Source organism: Amphiura filiformis, chromosome 11 (genome assembly GCF_039555335.1).
Source record: "Amphiura filiformis chromosome 11, Afil_fr2py, whole genome shotgun sequence".
Lineage (NCBI taxonomy): Eukaryota > Metazoa > Echinodermata > Ophiuroidea > Amphilepidida > Amphiuridae > Amphiura > Amphiura filiformis.
In genome coordinates this window covers 53,903,031-53,923,903 of record NC_092638.1, presented here as the reverse complement: position 1 = coordinate 53,923,903, position 20,873 = coordinate 53,903,031, and the positions used below count along the sequence as shown (strand labels likewise).

At 37.1% G+C, this 20,873-nt stretch overlaps 2 protein-coding genes across 2 annotated transcripts in view; both read right to left on the bottom strand.

Annotated features, from left to right (window-relative positions):
* Positions 1–3,540: 3,540 nt before the first annotated feature.
* Positions 3,541–5,685, bottom strand: LOC140163776 (uncharacterized; the record flags this gene model as incomplete). Its single annotated transcript, XM_072187092.1, has 1 exon — positions 3,541–5,685. A coding segment is annotated over one exon (1,071 nt), but the record flags the coding sequence as incomplete, so codon positions are not given.
* Positions 5,686–5,704: 19 nt separating this feature from the next.
* Positions 5,705–20,873, bottom strand: part of LOC140165006 (protein CLEC16A-like) — a gene marked incomplete at its 3' end in the record, with an annotated part of 351,590 nt that continues 336,421 nt past the window's right edge. The window contains 2 exon segments of the mRNA XM_072188415.1: positions 5,705–5,787; positions 17,255–17,364. Of these exon segments, the coding sequence (XP_072044516.1) occupies positions 5,705–5,787; positions 17,255–17,364 (193 nt within the window).

The window sequence follows — 20,873 nt, the reverse complement described above, 5'->3', positions numbered from 1 at the left end:
AGCCCAAGGTACACTGTCCAACTTGAATGGTTTGAGAATACTGCTTTGCGCTATTCCAGTTGAAATCCATACACCCCCTATGTTAGACACACCCTTAATTCAAATGGAGTCACCTACCAGTTCCACGATTGGCTGACTCCATTTGAAAATCAACACCCCGTTTGTTGGAGATTAAGGTCATGTCTTTCATAGGGGGTGTATGGATTTCAACTGACATAGCCTAATGGCTAACTAATAGTAATACAGAACACATCAATCTATGATTACATTTTCTAACTGACATTAAAAACGATAATGATATTCGTTCTTTTAACGACAACAAATCATCAATCAAAATATATTATACTTTATGGCACTGCAGTGTGTCACACAACAATGTGCTTAAGTTTTTATACATAAAATATATCAACAACAAAAACATAATGTGCATGTTGTCATAACTTTTGTTTCACATAGACTTTGCAGCAAAAACATTTAGCACAACAAATAGGCATCGATTATATATCTATTAAAAAGGGAATCAGAAATTTCAGCAAGTTGCCATGTAACATGTATAATGTGATGTGATCAAGCAAAATGAGTCGGATGTCAGGAATATTGAATTTGAGATAAAGCCAATAATAGTATTCAACTTCCTTTGTATTTTATTGTTCTGAGCAACACTAAAATGGTCATATATCAAGAACCATGTCTAATTATGATGGGGTTTTCAGCAAAATAAAGCTTTGAGAATGGCTCATGTACCGGTAACGGAATTGAAACCTGAATTTTGATTTTGATCGACATCAGACCAATTCAGCTTGATCGCATCACATATATCTCAAAAGCGTAGAAATATGGGAAAGCTGAAACCTCTTTATATATTGATTATCTTTTTACCTAAGATATATTTACCCAAGCCAAAAGTTGGTAATTTCAACTCAATTTTTGACTGGTGTAAATAATGATCATAATTATAACAGCTAAATATAAATATCTACAACAATTTACTGATACTAAAATCCCAGGTACTGCTACTGGCAAAGTTCCTTTTCTAAGCTTACCAGACTCAGACAGAAACTTTGTGAGCATACATCTTGTTCATCCTGGCTAGCAATTTGCCTTCAAACATGTGGTTTTCTTAACTGAATACAGCAACATTTTATGTTATTAAATTTTGAAATATTTGCTGAGTTTCAAGAAATTCAGATTTCTTTCTCAGACCTATAAACAAAATTAAAAACTGCAAATCATTTGATTGTGTTTAAATCACATGAGAACTACCTGCCTATTGGGTCAAAAAGATGTTTTCATGATCAATTGGACCAACCAGCTACATTGTTAAAATAATTTCACCATGCAAACAAATTGGGGTGAATTATTTGCAAAGCTCCATTCTGATTGGTGATTAAAAAGAAGATATTGTGTAATTGACCAATCAGAGGCAATGTTAGATCGGCAAGTAGTGCTCAGGGGGTTAATCATATCTAGATAAAGAAGCCACAATCTCTGCTATATAGTGCCAGAGAAGTTGTGGCTTTTTAAAGATATTCTAGTTCAAAATATTATGATGACATAATACATGGCTACCGTTTTCAAAACTCTCACTGGACTCTTCAACATTTGGACCAAACAAGAAATATTTGCCGATATGAACGTCATAGAAACGCTCCATGTGTGTCTTGATTTGGTCTAGTACGATTTGTCAACTCCGACTTCCTCCACTTCATGGGAAATAGCCAACTTATAGTTGTATGTTAATGCTCTGCATGCTAGTCATAGGCTTCAACATAAAAAGATATTTTCTCAAAATATCAAGAGCTATCTCACAAACCACAGATCCAGTACTGAGCTTGTTTGTACTCATTTAAATGCATTTTTCAAACTGATTCCAAGTATGTTCATGCATATGTACAATTCCCAAATTTTTGAATTTTTAAAGAAAATTTGGAATTTGTTGTCTGCAGTCGACACCTGTGTGGAGAGTTGGAGTTACCATTATTTACAAAAATCATTTTTTCTAAGAATAAAGACACTTTTGTCAATATGTTTTTATATTGTTCCTGTTTCATTGTTTTATAACTATAGGAGGGATTTTCAAGGAAAAGACAGACAGGTTATCTGTTCCGCTCTGATATTGTCTGAAATTAAATTCTTAATAAAAAGTTGAATGATTCTGATCAAACTTTAGCAAGGCCTTCGGACAGCAACCTTTCTGAAACAGTACTTGAATAACATAATAATTGTATTGCGCATGCTAGAGTGAAAAGGCAAACAGGTGGGTCCAGAGCCCCCCCCTTCTAGCATGTCTATAGAGGACCCCCCTTAGTAGGGTCCTGAACCAATGACTGGAGTTCCAGGGGGCAGTGTCAACCAACATTCTTGGGTTATTCTTTCACAGTAACCCCTTGTAAAATTGAAAAAGTCGTGATTTGGACAGCAAATTGGGTGCTGCTAAAAGGGTTATCACAGGTTGTCAACTTTGGAATGCATACCAGGATTTGCAGACCCCTTGTATATTAAAGCCATGCCCTTGGTGCTTTGTCCTTAATAGTTTCAGCACTAGGTACATTCATGTTTCAATGACAACTTGTTTGTGTTAAAAGTAACTCAGGATGTCAAAATTCTGAAAAAAATCCAAAATAAAATTGTCTGGATTGACTTCTATAAGTAAAACCATTGTTTCAATTTTGGCTTTCAAATTTGGGGTCTGTTGAATGAAAATAAGCAAAAAGATTTTTCTCTTATAAATACAATAAGATCATTCCAATAAACAGATGAACCCAATGACCTGTCTGATATCCCCTTGAAAATGGGCACATTATAAATCTCATATCAGATTTGGCAATTTGGTCCATTACCAGATGACTGTTTTTTTTTATAGAATACAAAATACGCTGTAATATGATATCGCATACAAGAACAATAACTGCAATATTTATTTAAAAATAGTCCAAATTTCTAATATAGGTTGGGGAGCACATCAAGGGGGTCCATACACAATTGTTAACACATTTTTGCTTACATACAAAGTAACTTCAACTTTAACCCATTTTCTCAAGTTGTATGCTATATAACATAGCCCTTTTTTAACACCCAAGCCCTTCCATTGTTAAACTATAATAATCATCTTTTTAAAAAATCTCATTTTTTCAAATGTTCATATTTTTTTTTCAACTTCTACTCTTCCACAATTGTTGGCCCCTTTGTTCTAAAATAACAGTCAACATGTCACAATTATACCAGCTTACGTATTTCTAAAACGTTACCCATGATCAGTTTTACTTTTATTCCAATAATTTAATAAATTTAATAAGAAAACAACCCTGATTTGTGAAAATATTATTCATGTGCATCAAAAGACACATACACACGTTACAAATTCAGCCATCAATGTCATTAACTAATGTATCTACAAAGTTTGTTATACTGACAACATTTTTATCATTATACTGTTCGTTATAAAAGAACTGTGTTCTAAAAACTATATGCATCTAGATATCTGTTACTTGTGGTAATGGTACCAGAGACAACTAACAAGGGAGGGGGGACAGGAAAGGGGAAGGGGGGAGAGTTATCAAACATATTTAATACATTTTGTAATTCACAATAGAACTATAGCATTAATATCCTTCATTTGATTTATTTACACTGCTAGAGTACACTAAAAACAGGGGAATGAGATCATGTTACGGATATTACCGGGCTATTCCAGTTGAAATTCACACTACCCCTGTGGAAGATTTTGGAAAGATCTTCCACAGAGGGAGTATGTTTTTCAAATGTAATTGGTCAGAGTTAATCATTTTGAAACCTACACTCCCTCTGTATTAATGGTTTTACCTATATCTTCCACAACTGGAGCTAGTATTACAAATGGAAGTTACCCAATTGTCTATTCTATTCAAAACTAATACCCCCTCTGTGGCAGACTTTAGCTAAATCTTCCACAGGGGTAGTGAGGATTTTAAATGGAATAGCCCAAACAAGTTCAGATGCAAAAGCCGATAAATGCCATTTCCAAACTTTTTATGTTAGGCCACTAATGTCTCTCCTATAATGCTATATAGCTTTAAACTGAAACCCTACTTAAAAAATCCAAGGAATGGTTCATTAGCAAAGTCCCAGTGCTGTCAACTTAATATGTTTCTGAAACTATGGTAAACACAGCACATATTTTCCTCATAAACATTCTTTATTTGACAAGTTATATTTGCCTATATCTCAAATCAAGAACAATTGATATATCGGTTTCTGAATCTGCGCTCTTCATATAATTATACATATACTGATTATCATTATCAAGGGGGATGTTATTGATAGAGGATAGATATTTAGTATTACTACTATGTTGATGGTGAGGGTCTGAAGTGGATTGGGCATTCATACAGTTCTATACAGTAAGTGTACAGCATAGTGACTGAAATACAGAACACCGGCTGCACTATGTTGATGATTTTTTCCCAGTGGGTGGACACGACACCAGACTGCTTCAAACACATTTTCTGATCTTTTTTAACTAGATTACAGACATTCGTACACCTACATAAAAATAAAATTTTACCTTTTCTTTGTTTTACTTACAAACATTTATCAATCATTTAAAAATTTTGCACAATCTTTTGTGCAAACGTATCACACTATTTCCCCAGGGCCCTGATCCACTTTGGACTTGGTATCTTTTGTATCTTTTGCTGGTTCTGCTTCCTCTTTCTTCACAGTAGCTTCACCTGATGACTCCAAACTAGCTGAGCTACCAGATTTTTTACGACTTGAAGCTGGTGAAGATGTCTTATCCATTGAAGACTTTCGTTGCCTGCCACTGCACGGACTATACGGCCGAATCCCAGTGGGTGTCGGGGAGCTCCCTTGTAGAGGAGAAGCCCCACCGCTAGCTCTTCTAGTTCTTGTGTGGCTGCCATCCTGTGACGAGGACGAAGATTTTCGCCTCCTCTCTGTCTCGGCACCCGTCGACTGACTTCTTTGACGGTCTTTTTGCAATGTTTCTTTCCGTGACTGACGATTTGATGCGACATTTTCCAAGCTCCCCCTGGCAGACAAAGATTTCTTATGCTTTGGCTTGGCAGTCACATGGATCCACACATCGTCGTCTCTCGATTTCCGCCGTTCTTTTTTCTTACCTTGGGAGATGGTCACCATCTCTATGCTATCTGTATCAGTTCCAGATGCAGCAGGTCCTCCTGCAGCTTTTTCCTTGCGGAATTTTCTGAGCCGATGCAAGGACTCCGATGCACTCTCCTTTGACTTGTCCAGATCTTTCTTACTAGGGGATGCTGATATTTTATTCACACCAACTTTGGCTTTTGATTTTGGAGAGAAAGTAAATGGTGGTGCCGCGGTTGCACCACCCGTTTCTCCTTCAGTGGATGCACCACTTAAGCTCCTCACACGTTCCTCCGATGCTGGTGGCAGAAGCTTCGGTGACCCGACTCCATCCTCTGATGGTTCTCTCGTTGCCAACAGCGACAGAGGTGGCTCCCTCGATGGTGCCAAACTTGCTGGAACTTGCTTATGCTCCTCAAAACCAACAGTTCCTTTTCTTTGTGCTTCAATCTGCTCAAATGGAGAGGAATGTCTCCTCGGTGAATCAGGTGTGCCATCAAAGAAATGCGCGTCGTCCTCATCATCCTCCCTCGTAGACAGCGGATCATACGCTGATGGTGATGTAGCCTCATGCGCCTCTTGATCTCAGGCGAAGAGAGGATGCTTGTCCATCCCATTGCTTTCCTTTGGCGATTCCTCTATGAGCTGGTGCATCGGCTAATGGTTTGGGGTCACTCTTGCCACCTGTAAAAGGATACAAAATGGTATGATTAGATAGTGGTTATGATGTGATGTGGTACATCAAAAGATATCCTACGTCACCCACCACTCTATACACATCCTTTTGTTAGTGCAAGCCAAAACCATGTTTATCCCACCATAACACCTTCAATGGACAGAGCCGGTTATTGACTTGGCCCATATTATTTAGAAGTGTTCCCATTTCTAGTTTGGCCTATTCCAGTTGAAATACATACACCCTCTAAAAGACATGACCTTAGTCTTCCACACAGGGGGTGTAGATTTCTAATATAAGTCACCCATTCAGGTAGCCCCATTTGAAATTCACACTCCCTGTGTGGAAAATAAAGGTCACATATTCTATAGGGGGTGTATATAGCAATGAACTTTAGCACAGTTTGAGATGTGGTACATCCAAAGATATCCTGTGTCAGCCACCACAGTACACATATCCTTCTGTTTGTGCATGCCAAACCAAATCCATGCTAATCCCACCACATTAACTCCTACAATGGGAAAGGGTTATTGACTTTGTCCATTGTAGATTATGTCACTCATACATTATATTCTAGAAACAAATACACAAGTCTATGAGTGTGATGTCAAAGATGGCTTGTTCAATTTCACTTGACCTTTCCTGCTCAATCAACCATCACACTTGACCATTCCTGCACAATCAACCATCACACTTGACCATTCCTGCTCATTCAACCATCAAACTTGACCGTTCCTGCTCATTCAACCATCAAACTTGACCATTCCTGCTCATTCAACCATCACACTTGACCATTCCTGCTCATTCAGCCATCACACTTGACCATTCCTGCTCATTCAACCATCACATTTGACCATTCCTGCTCATTCAACCATCAAACTTGACCGTTCCTGCTCATTCAACCATCAAACTTGACCGTTCCTGCTCATTCAACCATCACACTTGACCATTCCTGCTCATTCAACCATCACACTTGACCGTTCATGCTCATTCAACCATCACACTTGACCATTCCTGCTCATTCAACCATCACACTTGACCATATGTGATGCGATCAAGCTAAATCAGTCGGAACTCGAAAATATTAAATTTTCAGTTTCTTATAGGATAGTAAAAAGTATTTACAAAGTTGGATTTTGCAGAAACAACCATTGAAATTGAACAAACAGTTCCAAAGATATGAGCAATTAAAGAGTTTCCATAACAAAAGGAAACAAAAGGAAATATTTCCTTTGTTTGGCTATATCTCAAAATCAATATTTCCGAGTTCCGACTGATTTTGCTTGATCGCATCACATATGTGACCATCCTCCACAACTGAGCCCGGATGTTGCCAGTGCCACTATTGAGATATGCTCCATAGAACTTAACAATAAACAATAGGAAACAAAGGGTTTATTGACTGTTTTATTGATTTTTCACTACTTAAATGTCAAGTACTATCATTTTAAAGCTAATTTCAAGCAGAATATTTTGGTTGAATATCTCAAAAATGATGATTGGCGACTTCAGGGCTCATTTGTGGCGAGGGGTCACATATGTGATGTGATGGTACTAAGATGCACCAAGTGTGACGTGTTGCAACAAAAGTTACACATCACCTCCACTACAATCAAGAGGAACAAGTCAAGCTTTAGAAATTCAACGAGAATCATGGATTCTCACAGAGATTCACCCAAACTGATTTGTGTGAATCAAGAGATTATCACAGATTTTTTTTTTTTTTTTTTGGGGGAGGATCTAAAATGCTGTCTAAAGTTGACAATTTTCAATTTTGTACATTTTAAAATACTAAAGTTTGATCCAAACCCCATTCAAATTGGACGTCTGGTTACAAACCTCCTGGGAAAGGCAATGAGAGATTCTTTAAATTAAAAAAAGAAGAAGTAAACCACAAGAATGTATTGCCTATTTTTATCAATAAAACTCAAAATCACTATAAGCGACATTAGACCCATTCAGAGCTGCCAACATTTGAATCTTGAAAAAAGGGAGATTTCCTGTTGCAATCAGGGAGATTTGTAAAAATGTGTACATCTTTATGGACGAAACCATTTCCTTTTCAGAGAGATGACCAAAAATTAAGGGTTCTGAAGGTTTATAAGTAGGGCGTCTCCTGCGAAAAGAGGGAGAGTTGGTAGCTCTGCCCATTCCTCATGATCATATCACATCATCATTAGCACATATTGCAAACAATGTGTAATTCATATAAAAGACTTCCTTTTCAGTACATGTGCATGTATATTCCAATAGATCAACCCACAAAGTCTTCTCTGAATGAGCTAATTTGTTTTTTGATCAATCCAAAGCACAAATAATGGAAACCAAAGTTAATTGATCACAAACTAACCACTGATTACTCGCTCTGAAAAGAGCTACTTAGAATATGACAATAATCGTTAAAGTGACCGACAGCAGGTGCTAGGAAAGGGATGATGCACTTTGTGGCCCACATTGAACAAGTAAAGTAATGAGATCAAAAGAATCCTTTGTTGCTACACCCAATCCTGCTTCATGTTCCAGAAATATACAGCACTAATTTTGGGGGATTAAAAAATATCATCCTGTTTTGCCAAATAAAACATAGCTAAATCCTAATCCTTTAGTTAGTTCTAACTGGTAATAAAAGTTGGAAAAATAAGGTTAAATTCTGGGTAAAATTGTACTCTAAAACACCTCAAAATGTTGGACTTTTCATTGTTTTCTTTATTTAGGTTGCTTGATTGATTGCTATCCCTAACCCTCCTGAATGCTACAAAATACTACTTAATTGATATATGCGCTGTTCGTGCATGCATCCCACGTGGTGTGATGACGCAATCGCCCTAAGTGATATATAGGCACGCAGGTTTCGCTGGCCAGCGAAGCCCAAGACCAATAACAAAGTGTCGCCGACCGAGTGCTTGGCATGCGAGGGGTCTCGGGTTCGAATCCCACCCAGAGCAAACAACTTCTTTCCTTCTTTTCTCTCTTTATTCTTTCCTTCTTTCCTTCCGTCACCAAAAAGCCCTTCAAGGTTAGGGATACCGGCGGTGGTTTTAGGTGTGTTCATAACAGTAAAATACTCGCTTAAGGTAGGAAAACAACCACATAGTACTTTCTTGCTTTGGATCCATTTTACACTAACGAAAAATACTTGCTTTTGCCTCTTTTAAAGTCTGTGTGCGTGGGTGGTATACAACTTGAAATACAAGTGCCCACTATATTAGTATATTTCTTTTATATTTCATTGTTATCAACATAAAAATGAAACTAATTAGGCTATCTTTGGAACCACAAGTCAAATACTGACATGGTTGATGGCATTTGCAACATTTTATAGCCTATACAGTGAGCATGAACAGTAAAATGGAGGGTTTGGAATTAGGAGATAGATAAAACCATTTGAACAGGCAGGTAGGTGTGAGGTGGCCGAGTGGTGGGCATTGGTGAGAAAGTTTGTCTACATCACTTTCACCAAATATAATGTGCAAGTGCGGGGTGTTGGTGAGCAAGTTTGTCTACAGGCAAAAAAAACCCCAAAAAAAACCCAAAATGCCCATAACCAGTATAGGATAAAGAAAAAATCTATATAAATAAAAGGAAGTCGCTAAATCTTGTGCGCGAATAGACTCAGAGATGATTTCACTTTCAGCTCTGATTTATTGGTACATTGATCGAGTACATATTGCCATTAAACCATCTGAGGTTCATTTTTGCCAAAATTGGTGGTAACTAAGAGAATAACATAAAAAACTGTCGTGTTGCTATGCAAAATCGATCGCAGTGGCATTGTGGGTAATAAGGACAGTGTGAACCGCGTAATAATATTTCCATTAACAAGAGCACCAATGGCGCTGTGGCTCTGTGCTTTATGGTGACAGTGAAAGTCGAATGTGCAACAGGTGAAATCATTTGAGTATATGTGACATATTACATTCAATGGAATACGTCTGGTCGGTTGGTAGCTATCTCATTTGCAGAGCATACAATGATACATCAATCAATTTTGGGAATTAATATTTAGCCACATGGATCGAAACGGGTGGAATTGGATGGAAAAGGGTCCAAATGGGTCTAAACTAATCAAAATGTATCAAAATAGGCCTATGTCAAGAATAGTGTTAGTCTGAATAAGAATTTGGCTCTAATTGGTGACTACCCACCAAGTTTCAGACTAAATACAACAGTCAGAGATGTCACAAGCTGACCCAAAAAAATCCTGAACTAGCTAAGCATAGCGAGCGGAACTCTTGCCCAGCACGGCCGGGGGGGCCCCTTAAGGGTCCCCGGTGGGGTCAGATGGTTTTTGTACATTTAGCACCACAGGAAAGGCCATTTCAGAGGGTAACAAGGCGGTTCTCAAACCACGAGTCTCGCCTGCTTTTATGACCCCCTGCTTTTGCGATAACTTTTGGTAGAGGTAAATGAATTTGGCGGTTATCGGCTGGGCACGATTATCTGGCTGATGGTAACTGTACCCACCAAGTTTCATGCCCATGCAACAGTTTTTACTAATATGACCTCAGATGACCCTGGTGGCCCTGAAATGACCTTCTAAAAATTTGGCTCTAAATGTTGACTGTACCCCCGTGCTAAGTTTCATGCCCATATGACAGTTTTTTCTAATTTGACCTCAGATGACCCCTGGTGGCCTCAAAAATGACCTTCCAAAATTTGGCTCTAAATGTTGACTGTACCCACCAAGTTTCATGCCCATACGACAGTTTTACTAATTTGACCTCAGATGACCCTGGTGACTCGAAATGACCTTCTAAATATTTGGTTTTAAATGTTGACTGTACCCACCAAGTTTCATGCATATATGACAGTTTTTACTAATTTGACCTCAGATGACCCCTGGTGACCCCGAAATGACCTTCCAAAAATTTGGCTTTAAATGTTGACTATACCCACCAAGTTTCATGCCCATCCGACAGTTTTACTAATTTGACCTCAGATGACCCGAAATGACCTTCCAAAAATTTGGCTTGAAATGTTGACTGTACCCACCAAGTTTCATGTCCATACGACAGTTTTTACTAATTTGACCTCAGATGACCCCTGGTGACCCCAAAATGACCATCAAAAATTTGGCTTTAAATGGCGGGGTTCAGGGGCCCACCTTACAAATTTGCAATCAAATTTGGCAATACCAAAGAACTATTTCATCAAAGTAATAAATCAAAACAGAAAGATGCTTCCTTTACGAGTTATCACTCATTGAAAGTGCTACTTTGCTATACTTTACATGGAAAGCGACTATCTTAAAGTCGTCATATTTCCTTAATTACATGACCGATCAAGCTGTTATTTGGTTATATGATGCACAATTAAAAATTAATTATTAAAAGGTTTGGTGACTTCCGTTGACCTTTTATGTGACCTTTGACCTCACGAAATTGGATAAAATATGTTGCGCTGAAAATCTAATCAGGTCGAGAACCTCTGGCCACGCAACTCCCCACCAAGTTACGTCACTGTACCCCATACGGATCTCCAGATAATCTGTTCACATGGTATTTTGCTTATTACGCATATATATTATGCAAATTAGGTACTTAATTACCATATTTTACGCTCAAAATCTAATCAGGTCGAGAACCTCTGGCCCCGCTACTCCTCACCAAGTTACGTCACTGTACCCCCATACGGATATCCAGATAATCTGTTCACAAGGTATTTTGCTTATTACGCATATATTATGCAAATTAGGTACTTAATTACCATATTTTACGCTCAAAATCTAATCAGGTCGAGAACCTCTGGCCCCGCTTACTCCTCACCAAGTTACGTCACTGTACCCCATACGGATCTCCAGATAAGGTGTTCACAAGGGTTTTTGCTTGATATGCATCAAATACGCATTTAAAATTATGCAAATTAGGTACTTAATTAGCATATTTTGCGCTGAAAATCTAATCAGGTCGAGAACATCTGGCCACGCTTCTCCCCACCAAGTCACGTCACTGTACCCCATACGGATCTCCAGATAAGCTGTTCGCAAGGGTTTTTTTGCTTGATACGCATCAAATACGCATAAATTATGCAAATTAGGTACTTAATTAGCATATTTTGCGCTGATAATCTAATCAGGTTGAGAACATCTGGCCACGCTACTCCCCACCAAGTTACGTCACTACCCCATACGGATCTCCAGATAATCTGTTCACAAGGTATTTTGCTTATTACGCATAAATTATGCAAATTAGGTACTTAATTACCATATTTTGCTCTGACTGAACCTACCAAGTTTCATGCCCATATGACAGTTTTTACTAATTTTACCTCAGATGACCCCGAAATGACCTTCCAAAAATTTGATTCCAATGTCGACTGTATCCACCAAGTTTCACGCCCATCCAGTAGTTTTTACTAATTTGACCTCAGATGACCTCTGGTGACCCCGAAATGACCTTCCGAAAATTTGGCTATAAATGTTGACTGTACCTACCAAATTTCATGCCCATAGGCCTACTAGTTGTTATTAGTTTCCGAAAGCAGCCATCGGTTCAAATAATTGATCTTTGTAACTTTTTTCTGATCAGGGAATACTATAAAAAAAAAAGTGATTTCCCCACCCCCTGCTGTCATTGATTGCTTGCCATTCCTTTTGATTTCTCTCAAAATTTAGCTCATGATTAATATTGCACAGCCTATAGTAAAGAATGAAACTTTGCAACTTGCAATCAATGATTTCTGAAACCCGGCACTAATTTCAGTCACATTTGAATTCAATTATTATTATTATTATTATTATGTACATTATATATGTTCATTATCCAACATTATTTTGACCTTTTCTATTACTGCCACCCACCCCCACCCCCAATGACCTTGTGAATTATTCATTCATAACTGTGACGACCTTGAGACCATCCAATCAGAACAGATCAGAATCGATCAATACGCCATAGGTCATGACCTCCTGATTGTAAACATAAAACAAGCCAAAATCATGGCGAGATCGGGGACCATCGACGTAACATCGATCAAATAAACCTTGGTCTTGAATTTCTTAAGAAGTCCTGGCCTAAAAACCATGTTGTTTTTCAAGAGAAAACATATCAATCTTTGATATTCTGAAGTATAAAATTGTTGTGCAAAGTGGAACATCATTTATTTAGACTGTTTTTGCTATGGAAAAATACGGAAATTGTTCAATATTGCGAAGTGGGGTAAAGTAAAATCTCATTGAAAATATAATTTTCCCTCAGAATCATGTCCAGAATATGATTAAATTGACTTTTTAAAACTATATTCTAACAAAACTACAATGAGTGTGATGAAATACTGAACATTTTTCATGACTTTCTGTCCGTGTTTTGCACAAAAATTGAGGTCACAAAAATATGTGCACTTGCGCAAGGAAAAATAGTCCACTAGGAAATTCATTTACCCGATTCATTAGTTCAGATTTATTCAAGATTCAGACATGTTCTTGACCATTTTTTGACATTCTTCAACTATTTCTTTATTTAAATTGTAAAGAAATAGTTAAGAAAAGTTATGAAATAGTAAATAACTTCTGAATCTGAACTGAATCTTAAGAAATTACCCTCCGTTGGTTTCCGTCACTTTTACGCAACTTAAATTATACAGACCAAAATAATCTCTAGCACACATAGGGTACCACAAAACAACTCGTTCATCGTGGCTTTTTTACCAAAAAATCATATTTTATCGACAGTATTTGAAATCTACCTGGAGTGCAATCGATTAAATAATAAATAAGCAAAATTTAGAAACAAATTTCAAGACCAAATATCAAACAGACAAACATCCTTAGCATAAAAACCAACGCCCGAATTGGCTCTCTAATTGTTGCGATCAGTTGGGCCCTTTTAGCTTCGCTCAGAGCCAAAAAACCATACGCAGAGCAACATTGCCCCGTTTTCTGCCAACTGCGAGGTGGCCAAGAAATGATTCAGGCTATCTAGATGCACAACAGCGCATAATTTAATAATGATCTTACTTAGCTTTTTAGTCCCTCACGCAGATCTACGCGCCCCATTTACCGCCACTGCATCAAGGTTGGCAGCCAAGAAATTAAGGCTACGACGCGTGAATCAGGTCTTTGCGTCATCACTAAGGTAACGTGGAAACAGTGGTCTGGTAGTCTAGAGTGGTGATAGTGCCTGCGTGGAGACCGGGGTGCAGACAGTCAGTGTACAATTTCATTATTTATTCTAGGCCTATGAATCGTCCGGAGATTGAGGAATATATACGGGAAATGCATTGCACTTTATTTGGTTGAAAACGGTCAACAAATGGTTAAAACCGAATTTTTTTCCGGGCCTTTTATTGTCAAAACTCAGTGGTAGCGCGTGCCGTAACTAACTGGCAGCGTTGGTGTTAGTGCGTTGGCGTACAAGGGATGTGACTTGCCGCATACGGGTCGCATATGCATAGGCCAACTTTCCGTGCCAGAGAAATAGAAAAGAAAAGAAAGTAGGACAAAACTGAAAAGGTAGGCCTACTATGGATGGGTTATGGGTACAGGGTTGTGGATTAGAGTAAATAAATAAATAAATCTATATAAATAAAAGGAAGACGCATATGCATAGGCCAACTTTCCGTGCCAGAAAAGAAAAGAAAGTAGGACAAAAAGGGGTAATGGGTTTGGTTAAGAGATTACCAAAATGATAAAAATCGTAAGGATACGGGAGGCAGGAAAAAAAAAAAAAAATGAAAGAATAAATAAATAAATAAATAATTCATGAAAAAAGGAAGCTAAAATAATGAGAACAGAATTAAATACAAACGGGAAATCACAAGCTATAACTTATAAGCAGGAAATATGAAAAATGGGAACAAAATAATAGAAAAAAAAACTTAAACCAAAAAGGACAAATATAAGTAAGGGTAGATTTATAAAATAATGCATATGAACGGGGTTCAATAAATAAATAACATGGGAACGGAAAATCACAAGCTAAGCAGCATATATCTATTGGAACAAAATAGATTTATGTAGAAGAAACTGAAAAGAAAGAAAGAATAAAATGAATAAAAAGGAAAAGAAAGGAAGACAAAAAAGATACGGGTATTATACAGGTTACTAAATGAAACGGGAGCAAAATAAAGAAAGAAACTAATCAGGAAACGTAAGAAAAAAAAGCTAAAATTAAAAACTAATCAGAAAATATAAGAAAAATGAAGCCAAAATAATGAAAACGGAATTAAATATATTAACATAAATAACGGAAATCACAAGCTAAGCAGCATAAAAAAAAAAGAAGCTAAAAGGGAAACGTAAGAAAGGACAGATTCAGAAAATAATGGGAATGCGGTTAGGCCTAAATAAATAAATAACATGGAAACGGAAAATCCCAAGCTAAATAGCAATTTTTAATGGGAACAAACTAGACCCATGTAGAAGAAACTGAAAAGAAAGAAAGAAAGAAGCTAAATGGAAATGCAAGAAGGAACAGGTTTAGAAAAATAAAATTTACCTTTTCAATGATTCTACCTTTTCAGTAATTCCTCCTGTTTTAGTGATCGCTCCCATTTACTCATCTAGCGGGGACCCGCGCGAAGCGCGGGTATCCCGCTAGTTATTAATAAAGCCAGCAAAATTTTTAAGTATATCTGGGACTGGGTGAATAGCATAACTTTTATAGTATTGGGTGCAGCAGCACTCACCCATCACATTGTATCTTTAAATTTGTGCTTTGGACTCTGACATAATTTGTATTGACAAACAATTTCTTATCCACTTTTTTAAGCAAACTAAATAGTGTTATTTTTTTTCAGTGATCTCTGACCTTTGCAAACAATCAGTCTGTCTGGCTGTTAAATCAAAATATGAAAACCCTTTTCTGAATGATTTTGATCTTGTTGAGGGCAAAGTTTCAAAATATTTTAAGAATAGAGTCCAAAAATGTGCAGATATTGTGGGCAGAACTTGGCGGTTATATTTGCTTGCTTACTTGTTGCACCCGGGGAGGGGGGAGGGGGGCACTCAACTTTAGAAGTGACGGGTATGTGCTTACCGGAATCGCGAAGTATAGGGCCTATCGGGTACAAAGCGTTATTTTAAAAAAGGGGGTCATTGGTTACAAACAAAATAAATAAAAATTCCTTTAAAAAAGGAATGGGGCGCCCAATGTGAGCTTGGACGTGATGGTGAATTCCATGGTGTGTAGATTTGGTATTATGATTTTTCTTTGGAAGAGTAGAAGATGATCAAATGCAAGAGAAATGTGTTTGATTGGGGAAGGTGTATGACAGGACCGTTTTGGATGAAATAAATGGGTATGAAGCTTTCGTGTCAATTTGCGATTATGTGGGGTGAGGATTTCTGTTTTCGGGACCTATTGTAGTGAGGATATTGCTTTGGATATTGAATATTGTTGAATTTTGTTATGCAGGGGTATAGGCCTATGATGAATAGTGCTTAGACGTGATATGATGAATTCCATGGTGTGTAGATTTGGTATTATAAATTATAATGATTTTTCTAGGGAAGAGTAGGAAATGATCGAATGCAAGAGAAATGTGTTTGATTGTGGAAGATGTATGACAGGACCGTTTTCGATGAAATAAATGGGAATGAAGCTTTCGTGTCAATTTGCGATTATGTGGGGTGGGGAAACAATTCTGTTTTTGGGACCTATTATAGTGAGGATATTGCTTTGGATATTGAATATTGTTGAATTTCGTTATGCAGTGGTATATGATGAATAGTATAGAAGACACAAATAAGTAAGCTCCCCTGGCAAAATATGGGGGGGGGGGTTATCCCCACCCGAGATCTACGCCTATGTTGACCAATAGAAAACGTTAAGTTTTTATACATGTATAACGTCTGCGATACATATACATCATCTACTTGCTAATACACTGAAAATCAAATAGAGATGAAGGATAAACAGGAAGAGTCTTTCAAAAAGACACAGTTCACGAATCAGGTGTATAGTCATTTGTTGTTACTTTCCATTTTCATATCTAACCTACTCTGCACTAATCTTACAATTATTCGTGATTTGAGGCATAATGATACCTACATCCTGACTCTGACATCTCCCTAGCAAACAAACGTTCCAAGTCAATTATGGGGTCATTGGGTATAATATTTTCAAAAAAGATGTCATTGAGTATAAGATGTCAAAAAAAGGGTCATCAGGTAGAAAATTTTGAAAAAATGGAGCAAAATTTTGAAAGTTTCGGCATAATTTTGAAAAAATTTGAGCAAAATTTGAAAGTTTCGGCATTATTTTGTTGCATTTTGATGATGCTATTCTAGAAAATCTAGAAAAAAAAGGGTCATTGGGTAGCCGCAACCAAAAAAAGGGGGTTATTGGGTAGCCACAACTAAATAAAAGGGGGGGTCATCAGGTATGACTTTTAAAAGGGGGGTCATCGGGTATAGTGGACTTCAAAAGAGGGGGGCCTATTGACAGGCACATACCGTCACTTCCAAAGTTGAGTGCCCCCCCGGCGTTGCACACTTGTTAGTAAACTATTGTTTATTCATTCTATTGTTATAGTTACCTGTTGATTGTGGTGGTTGTCTAATTAGTTGACCTCTAGATTTCTGCTGTGACTGTTGAGTTGGATCAGAATGTCTTCTATCTGCTGTAGGAAACAGACCGCCTTGAGACCTGCATCAGAAAAACAACAAAATAATCAACAATCAATGCATTACTCTTTACAACCAAGTCCAACATCAGTATTGAAAATACACTAAATCTGCAAAAGATCTTCCACATTAAAAAATATTTCATCTTTGTTTATAATAGCTTATAATCATTTGACATGGTACTAGAACTGGCTCAGTACTGTCCGATACCCTTTGACATAGCGATTGTGCTTGGATGGCTCACTATTCAAGGGTACTGCGATCAGGAGAAGGGCTGATAAGGGAAATCTTCTTTCCCATCCTAAACGTTCCAAGATCATTTTATAAAAGACAAGTCATTTTTTAATGGTTTTTATTTTGAGAATTCCCCACTTCCAAAACAAATCCCGGGAACAAATCCTTGATATATGTATGAACCTGGTAGTAAATATTAGACAGAACAAAATCAGAGCAGTGAAAATGAGTAGCTACACTCTTAGAAAACCAAGTTCCAAAACCTTTTGCCCTCTCATGAGAACCTTAAGTGAATGTTCTTAGGAAGAACCATAAGAGGAGCTTAGGATACTATGTGGAACTTTTTTGGTTCACTGAAAGTCATTTAGAACCTTTTTGGTTCTCCAAAGGGTTCTAGGTTTTTAAGAACATTATGGTTTAAATAGGACAGTTCCCCTTTAAGAAACTTTCAAACTTCATGGGGGTTTGTGAAAATCTAGAAACCTTTTGTAGACCAATAAAGGTTCTACAAAAAAGTTTCCGAGTAGCAAAAAAGTTCAAGTACCCTAAGATCCTTTTATGGTTATTCTAAGAACCATCAAGGGTTCTTTAGCACCTTTCTTTTCTAACAGTGCATGTATGTAACATAAGTCAATAAAACAGGTTAGGCATGAAACCCACTTGTTTGTATGGGGCCTTTAACTCGATGGTAATGTCGAGTACAGATGTTACATTGAAGTGAAAGATATCTGCCGACTTGACACTTCAGTATTTTCCATTTAAAAATAACCACAGTGATCCCAATATATGATCACATTATTGTTTGAAAGCAGTCAAGTTTATATTTCTGGCAACATGTCAACTCGTGATGAACTGATATTAATATGAAAAACCACAAAGTTACAAACATAATTCTGATGTGACATTCATATCATGCATCCATGATTGATTATACACTTGCTATTTGTACACATTTTGTCTGCAAAACTTAATCAAACAAAAGACATTCAGAAATCGGGAATTTCCCTGTTTTTTCATAATAAGTTTCAAGTTTAACCAATTCATCAATCAATGAGTAGAATGCGCTCACATAGATACCAGTCAACTTTCGGTATCAATATCAGTGATTCGCTATTCGACAAAAATCCCATTTTTCTAAATAAAAAACTCAGATATTTGTATAGAGAAGTATTGGTGTGCTATCATACCCTGGCCCTGCAAGTGATGAGACTTATTAAGGGGGTACTATACCCCTGGCCAATTTTGTGCCTATTTTTGCATTTTTCTCAAAAACTAAAGCGCATATTAGCGCACGTATATTATAGGGGCAAGGACTACAACTACTGCACTGAAAATATTATTTCAGCACAGACAACAGTTGTGGAGTTATAGTCAAAAACGAGGGAAAACCAATATTTGATCAATAAATCAATAACTACTTGCCTTGAGTTGCCGAATTTTCAATGCAGTAGTTGTAGTCATTGCCCCTATAATTTACATATCTTACTTGTCACCAATGCGCTATCATTTTTGAGAAAAAAGCAAAAATAGGCACAAAATTGGCCAGGGGTGTAGTACCTCCTTAATAAGCGACAAAATAAGTACTGTTACATATGACATATTAGGGGTACTCATATTTTAGAAATCCTGAAATTCATATACTTTTTTCCAAAAAAGACCTAAATAATAATTTAGTTTTTTTTTGGGAAAAAAATGCGTATCTTCAATAAGAAATGTCAAAATATTGAAATGATCGTCAGCTTTTCCTTCCCGCTTTAAGTACATATCTTAACTTAACTTCGAGGATTGTTAAATATGAAAAATAAAAGAAATATCAATTTTTAGTATTTTTCTATCAAATTTATATTATATCGCCAATTTCAAAGAATCAAAATTATTTGATATCATCAGGACCGGAAATTTTTTTTTCCACGTATTCAGAATACCATTTGATATGTCTGATGTGCTCTCATGTCCAAAAAATATGTGCAAACGATGCTATTTGAGTCCTTAAGTTGATTTGCAGTAATTTATAACTTATTCTGAGCATGAGAATAGCAGCATTTTCAATATTTTCTTCAATATTTACCTTTTTTTAATTAAGACTGGACGCTATATCATTTTCTTCATCCTCCCAACTTTTGCATGAACAATACTTATAACTAATCAAGTTTTACCAAGATATTAATTCCCCATACTGACTGATAGCTCACGTAACAACATCCTTATTTATGTAACATTTTATCCTTAATCAACGTTCGAGAATAAAATTATCTCTTTTACAGTTTGCCAAGAAATTAACTTTTTCAATCAGACAAAAAATCAGTCATACCATCCTGATTTGGGTGACATTTTTAAAATCCTTCAACTTTTCTCTGAAAAAGAGAGAAAACAACTTTGTATGATTAATCACTGATTATCATTTTTAATTGTCATGTCTCTATGTCCTTAATAATCGCTGACCTTTCCAAATCCTTCCTTCATATACCCGGACAAAATATCCCATAGATTCCCTAACCTTTGGACTCTATAACGGTGGCCTTGGATACAGACCGCAAAGTTTGGCATGAGCGGCTTTTCCAGGAAAAAATTGTGTAACCAAAAACTGAGATACAATAGGATTAAGGTTGACCAAGTGGATGTGGTCTCAACAGTTGTTTACACTTGCATGGGTACAGGGTTAAACATTCACACTGCTGTGTTATTCTTAACTCTTTGCCCACTGTGGGGGCTACTGTTTGTTATAATAGTAGTCATGGTAGTGCAGTGATGATCAAAATTGCAAGTCACCGAGCCCTGGTGAATCCATGAAGAGGCTAAATGCGTAAAGAAACACACACAGACAGTTGTGGAAGCATTAAAATTTAGGGGAATGTGCAGATTAAAAATCTGAATTTTAGGGGATAAACATAATTGTATGATGAGATTTTTAGGGAGCCATCACATTTAGAGGGGAGTAGTTTGTTCCTTGCCCCCCCGCTTTAAAAAAAACAATAACATGTAGGCTTACTTGAAAACCTGTAAGGGTGGTACCTTTAATATGTAGTCAAACAAAATTGCTTCGCTTGCCGACTGATGATGATGATGATGGGGTATCTTTCAGGTACAATCCTGTTTGGGGGTAAAATTTGTTGCAAAACCACGCTAAATTCCTGTATAGGGGTGTATTTTGCTCAAAAGGGCAAATCCTGTTTGGTGCCCCCCTGGGTGTTTCCTCATGATGTTTGTGTCCCCTAATGATGGTGTTTACAAAAGCAGCCCTACACAACCCTCACACACAAACGCACATGATCTGAAACCTGGGTTTGCCTATCTGTA